This window comes from Antechinus flavipes, chromosome 2, assembly GCF_016432865.1.
Source record: "Antechinus flavipes isolate AdamAnt ecotype Samford, QLD, Australia chromosome 2, AdamAnt_v2, whole genome shotgun sequence".
Lineage (NCBI taxonomy): Eukaryota > Metazoa > Chordata > Mammalia > Dasyuromorphia > Dasyuridae > Antechinus > Antechinus flavipes.
This window is the reverse complement of record NC_067399.1, coordinates 33,338,375-33,357,279: the sequence shown is the minus strand read 5'-3', so window position 1 is coordinate 33,357,279 and position 18,905 is coordinate 33,338,375. Positions and strand designations below refer to the sequence as shown.

The 18,905-nt window shown below is 40.1% G+C and overlaps 1 protein-coding gene across 2 annotated transcripts in view; it reads left to right on the top strand.

Annotated features, from left to right (window-relative positions):
* The window catches only part of REEP1 (receptor accessory protein 1), a 130,265-nt gene that overhangs the window by 46,714 nt on the left and 64,646 nt on the right, over positions 1–18,905 (top strand). For both annotated transcript variants that reach the window (XM_051974390.1, XM_051974389.1), the window contains exon 2: positions 12,874–12,946. In XM_051974390.1, coding sequence (XP_051830350.1) covers positions 12,874–12,946 — 73 coding nt within the window. The remainder of the gene's footprint in view (positions 1–12,873; positions 12,947–18,905) is intronic.

Here is an 18,905-nt window from a genome sequence, read left to right as displayed (position 1 = left end):
CCAGCTCATTTTATAGATGAGGAACTTGAGGAAAACAGAGTGAAGTGACAGGACCAGGATCACACAGCTAGTAAATGTCTGAGATTCGATTTGAATTTAAGAATCTGAGTTTTCCTGACTTCAGGCCTTGCATACTGTCCACTGTAGTGCTACCTAATAGCCATTAAGTGTCAGAAACAGCAATCAACCCTCAATCTTTCTGATTGTAAATCCAGCACCCTTATCGCGATTCTTCAGCACATTGTTGAAGGCTAAGACAGGTGTTTCAGACCTCTTCCCTTCCTTGTCTACTGCAATATTTACATCATATCTGACATGCTACAGACAATTGTTGATTAATAGACACATTTTCTCGGGCCTATAATTTTACCATAAATAAAGAGCATACTTTTCTGAAAAATTTGGAGGAATTTTTACGTAGGTCTGGCAAGGATATTCCTGTCCTTTATTTGTATGTATTTTTTCACTTATTTTTTAAATTTAAAAGTCTTGAACTTAAATACAAAATGAGAATTGGTCTAAAGCAATATTGAATAATATTGCTGACATATAGGATAGTTTCCTTATTTTTCACTTTTGATTAAATCTATTATACTTTAACTTTGTCTGAGATCATTATGACTATCCCTTTTTTAACATCTTAAATTCTACTCCTGCCCTTTCTTTTAACTCTGTATGTACCTCTCCTTGTTAGAATGTTTCCTGAAAGCAAAACATTGATGAATTCAAAATTTAAATCTGCTCTCCATTTTCATTTTATGGCTAAAATGTTATTTTCCTTTTCGTTTCCTGTTCCCGACTTTACTCCATCCTTTTCCCTTGACTGTGGCAAAGAGGCAGCTATATCAGATGTCTCTGTGATAAAAAAACAAACAAACTTTCCCTGACTTTTTCCCCAGTCAGAAGAAGGTAATTTGTCTCTTGACCCTGTTTTAGTAAAGAACTGAAATGATTCTTCCTCCTTCAAGTTGGGAATTGTCCACTGGGTATAACTTGTCAAAATGATTATCTAAGTGTTTTTGTTTTTGTTTTAATATAAATTTGTCTCTTAGCTAAGTTTCCCTAGCTACTCTTAACAACCTGCAGTTTAAAGCCTGCCTCAGAATTGATATATTAAAAAGGACATCAACAAAACTTAAAAAAAATAAATTCAATAAACTCCTACAAAACTTGCAGATGCTCTGATTTTTATTTATTTATTTATTTAAGATTTCAAGGGAATGTATTCCCCCTGGAGCTCTTTCCAGAATGTAGCTCACAAGTTTGCCACCTATATCTTGGAAGGTTTATTAGGAAGAATTGCCAGGTGTGCTTGAGAATCCTACCTTGGTGACTGACAGGTAGAAGGCTTTCCTCTGAAATACAATGAGTGAGCAAATAAATATATGCAAAGTAAGCTGTACACAAGATATGTGGGGAATAATTAACAGGAAGGGGTTTGGGGAAGACTCCCTGTAGAAGGTGGAATTTTAATTGAGATTTGCTGAGGATTCTGTTGTTGTCCATCCTTTGGTCTTGGATAAAGCTTCCCCAGAAAGGCTCAAAGAGAGGGAGAGGAAATTGGACTGTGCCACTGGAAGCCACTGAGCCAAGGCTGAGCCTGTCAGAGAAGCTGCAGACACAGCATTCTTGTTCAGTCCTCTTTCCTTAATGCTGAGATCTCTTCTAGCTCTGATTTTCCGTGATCTAGGATGAGGAATTCATCAAATCCTGGGATTGGTGCCTGAGGCCTGATTTCCTGGGCCTCAGACTTGAGGCTATTGCTGTGGGATACAAATATAAGAAAAAGAGTCCCTGCCTGCATGAAACTAACATTTTTTTTTTTTGGAGGCAATTGGGGTTGAGTTATTCAGGATCACACAGCCAATAAATATTAAATGTTTGGGTCTAAATTTGAACTCAGCCCTCATGACTACAGGGCTGATGCTCTAACCATTGCACCATCTAAGAGCTTACCTTCTAATGGGGAAGAAAACACACAAGAGAGCCGAAAGGAGGGAAGGGAGAGAAGTGTCAGTGTCTAGAGAGTCAGAGCAGAGCTGAGAGAAAAATGAAAGGCCCGAACCCTTCCTCATAATGGAGGTCCTGGGAGGGATTCATCAGTAGGACAAAGGGAATGCAGAATTGGAGGAATGTCCCAAGATGAGAAGGCCACAGGGGATGAGAAAACTTCCAAGAAGAGAAGGCAGCTGGGACACAATAGCAAAGTCACCAGAGAGTCAGAATTTCTCTGTGCCTCAGTTTCCTCATCTGTACAAAAAGGCACTAGACTAGGGGATTTTTAAGGGCCTTTCCAGGGCTAAACCAATGATTCTTTGATTCTTTAAGAATGGGAAGAGTTAGTCAAAACTATCAACATCATCATCAAGATAACTAATAGTACTCAATAGTTACAAAAGCATTATCCCAAGTTCTGTCACTGAATCCTTATATCCACTGTGTCAGGTAAAATAGTGCTCCATCCCATAGTGTTTCCTCCTCAGTCAGGCTCACTCTGGATGAGCTTGTCCCCCATCCCACCTCGTCCCTGGGCCCTGACAGAGATGAAGCCCCAGCACCCCAGAGCACCAAGGAGAGCTCCTGTAAGCAGGAGCAGGCTGAGAGAAGGACATTTTAGCCCATCCCTTCCACCCCAAGGTAGCCAGCTGGCGTACTTATTAATACAAGACTAAGATGATTTTAGGTACAACCCAAATATTTCCCTCAGGAGACCCTGAAAGCAAATGTCCCAGCCACACTGACCTACTTGGTTTTCCCTAGACACAACACTCCCACCTCCTGATTGTGCTTTTGTATACACTGTCCCCCAGCCTTGGAATGTACCTCCTCTTCTCCTCAGACTTTTAGAGATTCCTTCTAGCTTCCTTCAAGGCCCTGCTCAGAGGCCACCTCCTACATGAAGCTTTCTCAGATCTTCATCAATTATTAGAACTGCCCTCTCCCAACAGCCCTTTCTCCCCTGCCCCATTAATGGGACTTGCTTCTTGTTTCCTTGAAAAAGAATGTTTTTGGTCTCTGTGTGGAGGAACTGTACAACCCTAACAATGCCTGTCATACTAGAAAGCTCCAGCTCAGAAGGGACTGTTCCCTGGCTTGTTTGTGTTAAACAAACGGGGCCCAGAGGTTCCCATCTCATGGAAACCAAAGCCCAAGGGTTTGCCCTGCCCCTGTCCCTGTCACTGAGCTGGGTACGCAGTCAGTTTTCTCCCAGTCCAGCTAACCTAGCTGAATGTTGATGTCTGCCCTTGAAACCTCCTAATTTGAGTTCCCCAAGAACAAATTCCCTCAATTAACTTTTGCTCAGTATATTTTGGAACCCGCGCATCTCTCTCCACTTATTGTCTGACAGATACCTAACACTTTCCCTGCTTGGAGAGGACAGAAAGAGCCTATTTTTTCCTAGAATCATAGATTTAGAACTGAAAGAGTCCAACTTTGTCACTTCACAATTGAGGAAACTGAGGCACAGAGTATAAATGACATAACTAGTAAGTGTCTGAAGCAGGATTTGAACTTGTCTTCCTGACTCTAAAATTGCCATTATCTACCATATAACCTGGACCCTTTTTCAATGATCTTTTCTTATAATAATCTTATTAAATGTCACCAAAGTCGGCCTGCTAGGATCTTCCAAGCACCTGGAGACCAAGGTCTTAGGATTTTCACACTTACTGTAATAATACACCTTGTACTTTGAGCTGTTTGGAAGCTTAATCCAAGCTTGTTGTTGTAAATAATTTATGTTATATACATTTTAAGAGCAGGTATCTCATTGAAACTGGTTAGTTGGTCTAACCAAGTAGGATGTGATTACATAGTGGAGAGGGATTATCTTTCTTGTTTGTCCTCAGTGCGTGGCATTCAGTAAATACTTAATAATGGAGGTCAGTCAATAAACATTTATTAAGTACCTACTAGTTTCCGGGGACCATGCTAAGAGCTTTACACATTATCTCATTTGATCTTCCCAGTGACCTTGGGATGTGGGTGCAGAGAGGCTGGATTTCTGGTTCACTCCATTGGAAATTCCCTAATGAGTACTTTGCCTTTACCAGATCAAGCTGGTGTCTTCTCAGAAATTTCTAGTCTTAGAGTTGCCGGGAACACTGAAATGACTTAACCAACCTCACTTAACCAGGATGTGTTGGAGGAAGGACTTGAACCTAGAACTTTCTGGTTCTGAAGCTGACTTTTGGTCCTCCATGCCTTTTTATAACATATGAAGTATTTGGGGTGTTCAGGGAGACTAGCACCTCCAGTGTGAAGTGCTGAACCCTTTTCAGGGCTGCTCATCCACTTTGTGTTCACCTCCAACTCTCACCTGTGGCTCCAAGAAGCAGGTGCAGCGGCCGCACCCCAGTAAACCTCAGCAGATGAAAAAATGGGCAGTTCAGGGGCCAAGATGAAATGGGCTGAAATCAATTCAAGGTGCTCAGGATGACATTTCAAGTTCTGGTCTCATTATCCAAGAGATTCCTCCAGTCATTCATTGAGTTTGTTTATTCTTCCATTCCCAAATCCAACTATTTAAGAAGGCCGTTTGTTTTGATCCAGAACACTGGCATTAGTGAGCTGTCTCACTGGTCTCAACCCGTTGCTATCTGCCTGCCCCATTGAGACTATTTCTGTTATTTCCTTGTTAGTTTTAAGTTGTTTCTGTTTAGACATGGCTTGTACAAGATGGCCTTTGAAATCCCTCCCAACAGTAAGATTCAGGGATTTGTTAAAATGTTTAAGATAGTCAATTTATACTACAACATGGAAATATACAAAATAATAATAATTTGCTGTCCAGTCATTTTTAAGTTGTATCTGACTACACTCTAGGATTTGTTTTTTGTTTTTTTGTTTTTTGGCAAACATACTGGAGTGATTTGCTATTTTCTTCTCTGGCTCGTTTTACAAATGTGGAAACTAAGGCAAACAGACTGGACCAGGGTCATGCAGCTAGTGAGTATCTGAGGCTTTTAACTCAGGAAAATGAATTTTCCTGACTCCTGGCCCAGCACTCTCTCCACTGTGTCATCTAATAATAGTAGTAGCAGTAGTAGTAATGATAATAGCTAGCACTTATGTAGGGTTTTAAGGTTTGCAAAGTGATTTATAAATATGTTATTTTATTCTTGTGACAATTCTGGGAGGAAGGTGCTATTAATATCCACATTTTACAGATGAGGAAACTGAGACAAATGGATGAAGCGGATTATCCAGGGTCACATGGCTGATAATTGTCTGAGATTATATTTGTACTTCGGTCTCCCTGACTCCAGGCCCAGCATTCTATCTGCTGAGATATCTAGAACCAAAATACATAACTACGACCCTCCAAGGAGACTAGGGACTAGGTATTAATTAAACTTTATATCTTCTTGCTTCCATTTCCTCATCTCCCAGTCGTTTTTCAAAATTTAATTTAATTTTTTTTTTTTTTTTGCTTAACAAAAAAAAAATCTATTTTTTCTCCCTCCCACCTTGCCTCCTACTGGAAAAAGAGTCAGTTCTTCCTAACTATAGCACACTACTCACCGTACCACCACCAATCCTGCATGATCCATAGATAATTTTTTTTGGCTTTGATTTTTGAAGTCTGTTTTGGTTATTGTGTTTGACTATGGGTGTGCCTGGCATTCCCAAAGACAATAATCAAGCTCCCCTGAGAAGGCAGTGATCCACAGTAGATGGGTGACTGGTCTTGGGTTCAAATCCTATCTTGGACATGGGCTTTGTGACAATGGCTAAATCAGACTCCTGGATCCTCAGTGTTTTCACCTGTAAAGGGAGGATGAGGTTACCTTTACCTACTGAAAGGTTCCTGGCTCTGGAGTCAGAGGGTCTGAGTTTAAATACTGCCTCTGATGCTAGCTATGTTATCTTAAGCAAATCATTTAGAATCATTATCCCTGAGTTTCCTTGTCTATTGATCTCTGAGGATGGAAAGATGGATGAGGAGGTGGATAGATGAATAAATAGATGGAGAGATGGCTGGGTAAATAGGTAGATGAATAGGTGGATAGGAGGATGAATAGAAGGATAGATAAATGAGTAGAGGGATAGATGAATAAGTAGTTAGATAAATGGATAGATGAATTGAGGAATGGGTAGATGGATAAGTGGATGAATAGATGGATAAAAGATGGATAGGTGGATGGTAGATGGATGACTAGGTGGATAGATGGATGGGTAGAAGGACAGATGAATGAGTAGATGGATAGATGGATGAATAAGTAGATAGATGGATGGATAGATGAATATTTGGATAGGTAGATAGATGAATGAGTAGGTAGATAGATGAATAGGTGAATGGGAAAATGGATAGATGGATGAGTAGGTGGATAAATGGATGGGAGATGGATAGATGGATGGATGGATGGATAGATGGATAGATGGATGGGTAAGTGGATAAATGGATAGGTAGATGAATAGATGGATAGGTAACTAGATGAATGAGTAGGTAGATAGATGGGTAGATGGATAGATGGATGAATGGATGGATAGAAAGATAGATTATTGATAGATAGCTATAGAAAAGAAAGAACCAGAATGTGAACTCAGGTTCTCTGATTCCAGTTGTCCTCAAACATTAATGTGACTTCTCTGTCTCCCTTTCTTCTCTGAGCTCTAGAACAGAGAAATCTTCCCATGTATATAGTGTTCTAGAGATTCCATAAACAAGACCCAGTCACTTCTTCTGGGAACACATGCTGTCAAAACAGAGATAACTCATGGGAGGACATCCCACGTGAGGCTGCAAAAATAAGTGTGAGAGAATAACAGGGAAACGAGGCCAAGGCCGGGGCCCCTATCTCTGCGGAACTCCCTGGCTCGGCTCTGGCTCTCATGGAATGCTGGTGTTGATGACATTTCAGAAAGACCCACTTCATCTGTTTGTTGGGATTAGAGGAGGGCTTTCCACTGGCCCCAGTTCATCCGGCCTGGCCTCCTGGAGTCAGGGAAGAGACTGAAAAAACACTCTGACAAAGACGAGCTGCTCTCTGCTCCTCCTGAAAAACTGGACCTGCTGAGTGCTCTCCAGAGCCTCTGTGGGCTGCGGGTCGGGACCCAGCGTGGTGTGACCCAGTGGCCACTGTGTTCTCCATCTCATGTGACTTGGCTCCACTCAGCTGACGAGAGTGCCCTCTAGAAGGAGAATCCCCGATATCCTTCTCAGTGTCTCTGCCGGCCTCTTAATCTCCTTGTCCTTTGATCTACTTTACTTTGGGAAATTATGCTAAAATAATACAGTAACTACTCACATTTCCATAGGACGACCCTGTGTTAGATATGGGCTACTCACGCCCATTTTTTGAAATGAGAAAACTGAGGATCAGAAAAATTAAGGTGGTACAATTAAGCAATGTCTCAGGGAGGATTGTACCTGCCCCCGACTCAAGCACACCATGACGGTTACAATGGAAAGATCACTGGCCTTAAGTAATAAGTCCTGAGTTCAAATCCTACCTCTGATGCTTACTAATTGTGTGATCACTTTGCTTGCCCCGCCTTTACTAAGTTTACTCAGCTGTTAAAGAGAGGACTGGACTAGATGGCTTCCAGCTCTAGGTCTGAGATCCTATGTGGAAACTAAGGCCAGTAGAGAGTAAGTGGTTTGTCTGAGGTCACACAGATAAAAAAATGGCAAAATTGGGATTTAAACCCAGACTCTTTGACTGCAAATCCAGTACTTTCTCTCTGCTTTGCTCTGGAGCATCAAAGGAGCAAGAGGAAAAGGCTGTAGATCACATTGACCTTTAGCCAACTCAAGGCAACTTTTATGATTAAAGACCTACTATGTGCAAACACTTACACTAGACTCTAATATTGCTATTATCTTATTATTACTTCTTATGTACAAAACATTTGCAGTAGATTATTATTATTATTAGGACTTTTGTGATTAAGTACTTACTATGTGCAAAGCACTTGCAGTAAATAGTAATTATTAAGCCTTATTATTGGGGCTTTTGTTATTAAGTGCCCACTATGTGCAAAGCATTTTCAGTAAATAATTATTATTAAGCTTTATTAAGACTTTTGTTATTAAATGTCCACTATTTGCAAAGCACCTGCACCAGACTATCATTATTAAGTATTATTATTAGGACTTTTGTTATTAAGTACTTACTATGTGCAAAGCACTTGCAATAGACTTATTATTTAGTGTTTATTATTAGGACTTTTCTTATTAAGTGCCTATTATGTGTAAAGCTTACAGTAGACTTATTTTAAGTCTTATTGTTATTACTTTAGTTATTAAGTGCCTACTATGTGTGAAGCTTACAGTAGACTATTAGTTTAAGTCTTATTGTTATTTTGTTCTTAAGTACTTACATGTAAAGCATTTAGAGTAAATAAAGTCTTATTGTTATTTTGTTCTAAAGTACTTACATGTAAAGCATTTAGAGTAAATAATTATTATTAAGCCTTATTATTAGGACTTTTATTATTAAGTGCCTACTATGTGCAACTTGCAGCAGACTATTATTATTTTAAGTTTAATTATTAGGGTTTTTGTTATTTGGTGCCTATTATGTGTTAGATGGTACAATGGATAGAGCACTGGGCTTGGAATCTGGAAAACTCCTCTTCTAGAGTTCAAATCTGGTCTCAGACATATACTAACAAGTTACTTAAGCCTCTGTGCCTCAGTTTCTTATCTGTAAAATGAGCCAGAGAAAGAAGTGGCCGACCATTCCAGTATCTATGCCAAGAAAACCCCAAAACGGGGTCGCAGAGTGTTGAAGACAACTGAAAAATGACTTAAAACATGAGCAAAGTATGTACATTATGCTCCAGGGATATAAGAATAAGACAGTTCCTGCCTTAAAGAAACATATTTTACTGTAAGTGGGAGGATATGTATTTGTTTAAAAAAATAAGTAGAATATAAAAAAATTTGATGATCTTTGAAATTTCTTCTTCTGGTAGTTTGTGGCACTCCCAATATTTGTAGGTTCTACTGGTCCAGAGCTAATTCAGAGGCAGAATTTGCTAATTACTCTGAGGGTTGTAGGAGAAGGTCAGAAAGAAATGTATGTCATCTCTGCCATCTTGGCTTTGCCCCAAGAAAATTTGAGAAAAAAATGGCAGTAGGATAGGGGAAAATCATGCAGGCCTTTGGGATGGAGGTGTTACTTGGCTGAGCCTTGAAGGAAGATTCTGAGAGACCAAGATGAACAGGGAGGCCGTTCTTGCCCTGGGGAACACCCACAACAAATGGCGGAGCCAGTCTTGGTGCTGAATTCCACATACATGAATGGAATGCTTCCTGACCTGTCTTCCCCCGTCTGCTTTCTCATCACTCAAAGTCATCCTTCATCGGGTTGTGAGGCAGAACTTCTCTCTGTAAAGATCTAATCTTGCCACTCCCGTGTTTAAAATTCTGTTCCTAACCAAGCCAAAGCCAGAAAACCCTGGATCCAGGACCGAAAGGGGCCCCAGAGGCGTAAGTGAATGCGAGGATCATAAAAAATTGGCCACAGTGAAAGGTTTCTGAATGCAATTAATTCCGAATCAGACACAGAATGGATCCAAGGTGTTTCTGGCAGCTCTTGCTCGTGTTGCGTTGGGTGACTTCACTGCAGCGTTGGTTCTCAAACATTCCACCAAGATTTAATTCTCCATTGCACATGTTTCACCTATATTGGGTTGTTTGTTGTCTTTGGGAGGGGGAAGAGGGAAGGAGAGGGAGGAAAATTTGGAACACAAGGTTTTGCAAAGGGGAATGTTGAAAACTATCTTAGTGTGTATTTGGAAAAATAAAATGCTATTAAAAACAACAAAAAGACAATTCTTCATGAAAAAATAAAGCACATATACATCATTAGTACACAAATTTGCTTTTGTCTTTAATAAATGGCCAAATTTATTAAATATATAAAATTATTTTAAAAACAATTGCTATTTAAAACAGGGCCCCTGTAAAGAATTGTTTTAAAATAAATTTCTTTACGATTTATTATCCGTAAATGTTTAGTTTGCATACCCATTTTATATACCTATGTATAAAAATTTCTTGGGTGAAAAGGAGTCGGTTATGGAAAAAAATTTAATAAGTCTTGGTTTAGTCCAACCCCCCTCACATTATAGGTGAGGTTAAGGGACGGTCCAGATCTCCCAGCTAGTACATATCAGAGATGGCATTTGAACTCAGGTCCTGACTCCAGAGTCAGTAAACTCTGTACCACCCCCTCCAGGATAAGTTCAGGTGCCCTCTTGGTTATTAAACTGCCACCACCCGAGCCGATCCCAAGTGTGCCCCATAGACATGCCCTACACTTTCCTGGTTTTATGCTTTTTGCTCATTCTGGTCCATCCATACTGCTCCAATACCTCCTCCTCCATGAAGCCTTCCATGATGACTCATTAAAATCCCTAACCACCCTTCCCATTCATGGCACGTTATTTCACAACTCTTAAATGAATTTATCAAGGTTTTTTGTGTTACATTTACCTGTGCATGTAGCATATCCCTTTATTAAACTGTAAGCTCTGGCAGGGCAGGGAACATGTAGGATCTAAATTTTGTATTTCTTCCCAGGGTCTGACATTCTTCTCTGCATACAATTGATCCATAATTGTTGAATTGAGTGATTCAACAAACATTTATTAAACACCTACTATGTGCCAGGAATGCTTCCTCGGGCCTATTTTAAGCCGTTGTGCAGATCACAGTCCCTTTACCCATCTCTCATTGTGGGCGACTCCTGTCTGGGTCTTTTTGTCAGCCCTCCACCTCCATGGCCTTCAGTATCTTCATCGATAAAATCTTGGGTTAGACCAAATGATCTGAAGTCCCTTCTCCTAACTCCAAGTGGATGCTCTGGGTGTCTCGCTTCCAGCCTTGTTCAGTCACTCTTGGAAGAAGCAGTGCTAATGGTTTATAAGGAGGGAAGGATGGGATGTTCTCCCCAAAGGCCTTCCAGTGACACCGGGCAAGGACAGCTCGGAGATTCCAGTGGGGGAAGGTGTCTGGGCTTCTGGTCAGCATTCTTTTACCATGTCTTGGCAGCTGGCGAGTCCCGCTGAGCTGGGTCAAGGCCATAGCAACTGTCTGGGATTAACTGGGTCTGACTTGACATCAGCTGGTGATGATCACTGCTGCTGCCCTTGCTGATGGTGCAGTGATTTTCCTCTTTGATATGCTCTCTCCCACCCCCACATCTCTTCCCTGTGCTGGTATTGTGCTTTTCTTCCTGCCTCCTGGAATCTCTAGGATCATTCCAGATTCAACTCAAGGACCCTAGGAGGTCTTTTCTTAATTTCTCAGTTGCTGACACTCCCATTAATCAACCATCAGTCATTCAGTAGAGCAATTTGGAACTATGTCCAAAGGGCTTTGATCCAGCAGTGTTTCTATTGGGCTTGAATCCCAAAAGATATAATAAAAAGGGACCCCCATGTGCAGGGCTATTTGTGGCAGCCCTGTTTGTAGTGGCGAGAGAATGGAAACTGAATGGATGCCCGTCCATTGGAGAATGGCTGGGTAAATTGTGGTATATGAATGTTATGGAATATTATTGTTCGGTAAGAAATGACCAGCAGGATGAATACAGAGAGGCTTGGAGAGACTTACATGAACTGATGCTGAGTGAAATGAGCAGGACCGGGAGATCATTGTTCAGGGCAACAAGATTGTGTGATGATCAATTCTGATGGACTTGGCTCTCTTCAGCAATAATTCAGGCTAATCCCAATGGTTTTGTGTCAAAGAGAGAGAGGGCTGTGGGAAATGAATGTGGTTCACAACATAGTATTTTCACCTTTTTTGTTGTTGTTTGCTTGCATTTTGTTTTCTCATTTTTTCCCTTTGTGATCTGATTTTTCTTGTGCAGCATGATAAACGGGGAAATACATAAAGTAGAACTGCACATGTTTAACATATATTGAATTACTTGCCATGTAGGAGAGAGGGTGGGAAAAGGGAGGAAAAAACTTAGAACACAAGATTTTGTAAGGATAAGTGTTGAAAATTATCCATGTACATATTTTGAAAATAAAAACCTTTAATTAAAAAAATCAACATCAATCAGCAACTATTTATTAAGCCACCTACTATGTGCCAGGGACAGGCAGGTGGTTCAGTGGATAGGTCACTGAGTCGGGAGTTAGGAAGATGAGTTTTACTGGCCTCAGACAGGAGCTGTAGGCAAATCACTTAACTCTACCTCAGCTTCCTCCTCTGTCAAGTGAGCTAGAGAAGGAAAAGGCAAAATTTCTAGTATCTCCACCAAGAAAACACCAAATGGGATCGTGAAGATTTGGACGTTGCTTTAAACAGCAACAGGTCTGTGCTAGACTCTGTGCTATGTAAATACATTTTGTATATACTTAACTGTGTGCATATTGGCTACCCCAGCAAAATATCAATTCCTCGAGGGCAGGAACAATTAGATTTTTATCTCTGTAATCTATCACTTATCACAGCTAATAACCGCTAATATTTATATAGAACTTTAAAGGTTTGCATCTGTCATTTCATTGTGATCCCCCAAACATTGAACTAGATGTTATTATCCCCATTTTATAGATGAGGAAATTGAGGCAGAGAGCTGCTAAGGGTCTTGCCCAGGGTCATAAGTTGGTAAGGTCTGAGGCAGGATTTGAACTCAAATTTCTTGACCCCAAGTCTACACTTGGTACATATAGGTGGCTTAATCCCTGGTGGGCTCCCCTGTACTCCCAGCTTTTCACATCTTGGGTATAACAGGATTGTCGGGAGGCAAAAATATGAGCTGTGGTCGTGGTGATGGTGGTCGCTGTCCTTGTGGGTCCTGGGGACTGCTCTGCCCTGGGAAGGGAAGGGAATCATGATTCATCCCTGGGGCCAGACCCCAACATTCACACGGGTTCTCTTTTATCTCTCTCTCTCCCTAGGCTCCTATTTGGCACCCTTTATCCTGCGTATTATTCGTACAAGGCAGTAAAGTCAAAGGACATTAAAGAATACGTGAGTAACTGGTTTTTAGCTGGGTTTTCTGGGGATGCTATGGGCCAGGGGCTGACTGGGCTTAGAATGGGGGAGAACCATCGGTGGGCAGCGAGCTCTAGGGAAGAGGAAACAAGCCTGTTCCTAGCTGTGTAACCTTGGGTAAATCAATCACTCGGTTTCCTCTTCAGTCTGATTTTTTTTTTTTTCTTATCCTGGGAGAGGAGCTCCAATGTAACTTCACAATCCATGCCTTCTGGTTCCTCAGGCTGCTGGGTTAGGGGCTGTGACTCAGTTTCCCTATGGTCCCTTCAGGATATTCCTTCTCTGATGCCCAGCTCTTATCCCTAAGGGAGGGTCCTGGAGAAAGGTCTGGCTCAGAGCTGGAGAGTCACCATCACCTGTGGGCCCTTTGTTAAGTGGGCAGGGAAGGGCAGTGCTCCCCACAAGTTGGAAAGCAGGGCTGGGAATTGAGAGAAAGGGGTGACAGACCCTCTGGGACTGAAATATTGGGAACCTTCAGATGAGGAAACTCTTATCAATCCCGCTCTGTCATTTAGAGCCTAGAGCAGAGATTCTAGTCTAGTCTAGTCTAATCAGTCTAGTACTGACCTAGAAACTGAATGGAGCTTCCAGAACAAACTGCCCCAACCTCTGCTTTTTTAGGGACAACCTGTCATGCTGACTCTCCCACATAGAGTCTGCTGCCATCACACTCATTGACATTGTGGTCCTGAGACGTTCTGAACCTCAGTTTCCTCATCTGGAAAATGGGATAATAGTACCCATCTCACCAGGTTCTTGTGAGGATTAAATGAGATTATAATTATATGATATATAAATATAATTATAATAGCCTTAACATGCTAAGTAAATGCTAACCAATATGATTAATATTCAAATTTATTAATAATTCATTTTCAATTTTAATTTAATTTTTTCTTTTTTAAATTTAATTTTTAAATCAATTTAAAATTTAAATTTAAAATCATACTATAAGATTTGCAAAGTTTCATTTAATTTATTGTGGTTACTAATTACTTATCTAGACAGTCTAATAGAGTAGCTGACGTGGCATCCAGAAGACTTGAATTCAAGTCTCCCCATAAATAGCTAATTATGTGTGACGTCAGGTGAGTTGGTTACATCTAAGGTTCAGTTTTCTTATCTGTAAAATGGGATTGATCAATAGCTCCTAACTCACAGGGCTCATGTGGGGCTCCAATGAGATATGTTCAAAATAAAGCCCTTTTCAAATCTCAGAGTGCTGCATAAACATCAGCAGGGATTTTCTCACGACCTGGTGCCACGTAAGGAGCAGAAAAGGATTATACAAGGAAGGAAAGATTTTGTAGTAATGGTTCCTTTTGTTCCCCTAAATCTCCCTACTTGGCTGTCAAAGTGCCTGTGTGTTCATGTTTATTTTAATTGTTATAATTAATTTTAATATGAATTCTTTGGTTCCTGAAGACTCTGTTTAAAGGAATCACCTCTTAGTGTATTAATAATACTTACTGGGAAAGGAAACACCTTAAGCAAATGCCTTAGGTTATCAATGATCACCTTACATGAATTAATTTTTCCACAGTAGCAGCTGGCCCTCTGAAATTGAGACATATTCTTTTATTATATGACTTTATATTATATTTTATTCTATATAATGCTATTATAATATCATTCACCTCTCCCTAGCTCAGGGCTCCCATGCCGCTTGGCTTGCTCCCTCTCAGTTTCAGAGACTGAGAATATTGGGTTCCCATTGCTTATTGGATGCAGAATCAAAGGCGAGTAGATCAGGAGCTCCGGTCTATGGAGCTATTTTCCTGTGTCCCACCTCCTCCCCCCAGATCCTCAGGAGCAAGAGACAGGAGGCATCTCAGCTAGATCTGGGCTCTAGAAATAGGGGAGAGAGTTGTGTTCTAGATGGAAAATCACCTTTCCCAGCTCACCTCCCAGTAGGTGAGGCAGTTGAGGCAGATAGCGGTCAATGTTCTTTCCTTATGGATGGCGGACTTCCTCCTGGGTTGCCTTCCTGCTTCAGTCTCTCCAGGAGAATTCAGGGTACCTCCAGCCATGGGGTCTGCATCCCCCCCTCTCCACTCTCTTCCCCCAGCACTCCCTTCTCTGTCCCCAGAAGTTGGGGAGCCATGGCCTTAGAAAAAGTGTCCCTTTATCCTTAGTGTGGCTCGGGATTGGGACTAAATGAACTGTGTGGAGGTAACGGATTTTTCATGCCAGGATCGTTAGAAATTGCATTGCCGGTCTCATCTCTCTCCATGAATGATCTCCTGGGATCCAAGAAAACACAATTCAAGGAGATAAACAGGGCAAGCAGGGGCACAGGTTACCCCTCTGTGATGAAACAGGGCATCCCAAGCCCTGCCTCTACTTGCCTTGGGTAGCTCTTTGATATCAGCATCTGAGGACCACCAAGAGATGGCTGTGTGGTCCAAACCAGCGTCTCCTCCTCATCTTGACCTTTTCTCCTTCCTTCTCGTAGAATGGAAGCTCCTTGAGGGCAGGGCCTATTTTACTTTGGTCTTTGTAACAGTAGCACCTCAGAGTAGGTGCTTAATAAATGCTTGTTAATTGAATTTCCGGTTGCTTTACCTTTTATATTTGTATCTCCAGTTGAAGGGATACTTGTAGAGTTCTGGGCACATAGTAGGTATTTAATAAATGCTTGTTTATTGAACATAAGAACCTTGAATGTTGAGTTGCTTTATTTTTTATATTTGTATCTCCATGAGAAGAGATTCAAGTAAAGCTCCTGGCTCATAGTTGGTGCTTAAGAAATGTTTGTTGATTGAATGTAAGAACCTGGAATGTTGGGTTGCTTTATTTTTTATATTTGTATCCATAGTAGAAGGGATTCAAGTAACACATAGTAGGTACTTAATAAATGCTTATTAATCAAGTATAAGAATCTTGAATGTTCAATTGCTCTATTTTTTATATTTGTATCCCCATGAGAAGAAATATATGTAGAGTTCCTGACACATAGTAGGTGCTTAATGAATGTTTATTGATTGCAGTTGAGTTCTATGAGATTGAAGGTTATTTCAGTGTTTGTATCTGTGTCCCCAGACCTAGCTCAGTGCCTCACACACATAGTAAGTGCTTAATAACTGCTTGTTGATTGAATATAAACTCTTTAAGAGTAGGGAATCTTTAATTTTAAAATTTTCTATACCTAATACCTGGTACAATGCTTGGCACATAATAGGCCTGTAATAAATGCTTGTTGGTTGAATGTAAGTTTAATGAGAATAAGAATTGTTTCAATCTTTCCATTTGTGTCCCCAGTACCTAGCTCAGTGCTTGGCACATAGTAGGCACTTAATAAATGTTTCTTAATTGATCATCTACAAAATGGAGATAATGACAACTATCTACCATAGAAGGAGAGAAATTGTTTTATAAGGGCCTTTGGACAAGGAACTTGTGATGGTCTTGGATTGTACCCAGGTAGATTATGCCAATGTTAAATTTAAGTCCCACCCAACAAGTTTTTGTTATAGGGCGATGGACTCTGGAGACATAAAAATATAAGTTTAATGTATCAAGACTCAGCTATCTTGGTGCACAATGAAAACCTTTAACATTCTCTCTCAGCACATCCTGTTTTTCTCCCCTTTTTTTAGCCACGGAATAATTTAAGGACTGTGCCCTTTGAAGGATGGGTCTCAAGGCAGGCAGGACATAGATCCTACATAGGGTAGATCTTCTTCATCCTCAGTTATAGTGGATGAACAGACATTGATCAATGAGTCCCATTCATCCTGCCGTAAGCCAGGGTACAGGGTATTAATTGACAATGAGAAATGTAGTTGCCAGTTAGATTGGCTCTCTTTGTGTTCACTGGTCAGTGAATCCTTTTCCCACGAGGGAAATTTAGTTGAAGATTGAAATGAGACAGAAAATGGAATCAGACCATTGGGAATGACAAGGTCTTACATGATTTTCAAGTTGTGGTAGCTCAGTACACCCTTATATAGTGAACGCAGGTGAACTAAGTGAACCAGATTAATATTTTCACAAATATTTATTAAGATTCTATTAGCTGTGTGGACAGCTAAGTGGCACAGTGGATAGAGCACCAGCCCTGAAGTCAGAAGGACCTGAGTTCAAATTTCATCTCAGACACTTAACACTTCCTGGCTGTGTGACCCTGGGCAAGTCACTTAACTCCAATTGCCTCAGGAAAAAAAATTAAATTAAAAAAAGATTCTACCTTGTGAAGAGCATTTTGGTGAAAACCATTAGGAATAGGTCAAAAGAGTCTAAATATCTACATATATATACACACATATATATCTAACAAAATAATTATATTATTAATTAAATAGAATAAGATTATGTTATTTTAGGAATAAAATAGAATTATAGTTTGCAAATCATTATAAATTTTATAATCTTTACATATAATGATATATAATTTTCCCTCATAATTTGTACATCACTATACATTTTATAATCTTTACATATAATGATGTCCATATTTCCCTCACATACTTTCCATTTCAGTTAAATTTGGCTACTAGGTATTCCCCCTGTGTAAAATTTCATTTCCTACCTCTGTGAATTTGTTCTCTTGGTGCCCTACTTCCTCCTCATCTCCAAGTTGAGGCAAATCAACAAGAGTGTATTAAGTGCTTACTGTGTTCTAGGCAATGGGCTAAGAGCTAAAATCTCTAATATCCTTGTAGGTTTTTCCTGCTTTCTTCCAAGTTGTTTCTGCTCTTTATGTCATTTGTATATGCTTTGTATTTATTTAGCTGCATTCCTGTTGTATCCCTGTCCCTTCCCGATAGAATGTAAGCTCCTTGAGGGCAAGGGCTGTTTTGTTTTTTGCCTTTGTATCCAATTTGCCTGGTCTATAACAGATGTTTAATAAATGTAGTTGAATTAATACCTATGCATATTAATAGATGATAACTAATAATATAATAATCACTCCAAGATGGTGGTTGCTATTTTGAGCCTGGGGAACAACAACAACAAAAAAACTTAAACATCATTTGATTTTTTTAATGAGGAATTAATATTTTTCAAGTCTGCCACCTGGTACAAAGGATTAACTTTGTCCTGCTTAGCCTCAGAGAATAGCCTTGGGGCGGGACAAGTGGACGCTGCAGAGAAGCAAATTTAGTTTTGCTGTCCTTGCTAAAGCCTAGAGCAGCCTGGGAGTGGAAAAGTCTGCCTCAGGATGAGTAGCTGCCTTAGACAGAGGGCCGTGGCTACTTGTTTTGTGGTCAATCCAGGGGATTCTCAGTCAGATATGGGTTGGAGAGATGACCTTCCATTTCTGAGATATGAGGAATGGCTACATAGTTATTCCATATGATTTCTATTTCCTTTGTACATGTTAAATATATTAAATACCTTGCATTTATACATACATATACATATACATGTATATCTATAGTTTTTCTTTCCCTTCTCTTTCCTTTTTCTTTTTTCTCACTTTTCCTTTCCTTCCTTCCCTATCTCCCCTTGTACAATTTAATATTCCTATGTCATGGACTTCTTTCTTAATCTGATGAAGCCTATGGATCCTTGTAATCCTTATAATATTTTTAAACGCACAAAGTACATATTATTGAACGAGTTATCAAAGTACATATATATTTATGTTCATACACATAGTCCAAATGAATATGTATAATATATATATGTATATGTATGTATATATATATTTATATACACATACACATATATGTTCATGGGTGCCAAGTGACGAACCCCTGTCTTAGTGAACTGCTTGGATGAAATGAAAGTTTAAGTGACATTCTAAGAGTTATGACGCCCGTATGTTTCAGAGGTGGGATGTGAAGCTAAGTTTTCTGAAACTAGTTTATTTTGAGTCACCCTAAGCTGTCTCTTTGGCACATGTTGGTTCCACCGATAGATTATAAGTTCCTTGAGTACAGAGGTTATTTAATTTTTGTCTTCATATACCTATTACCTAGACCATTCA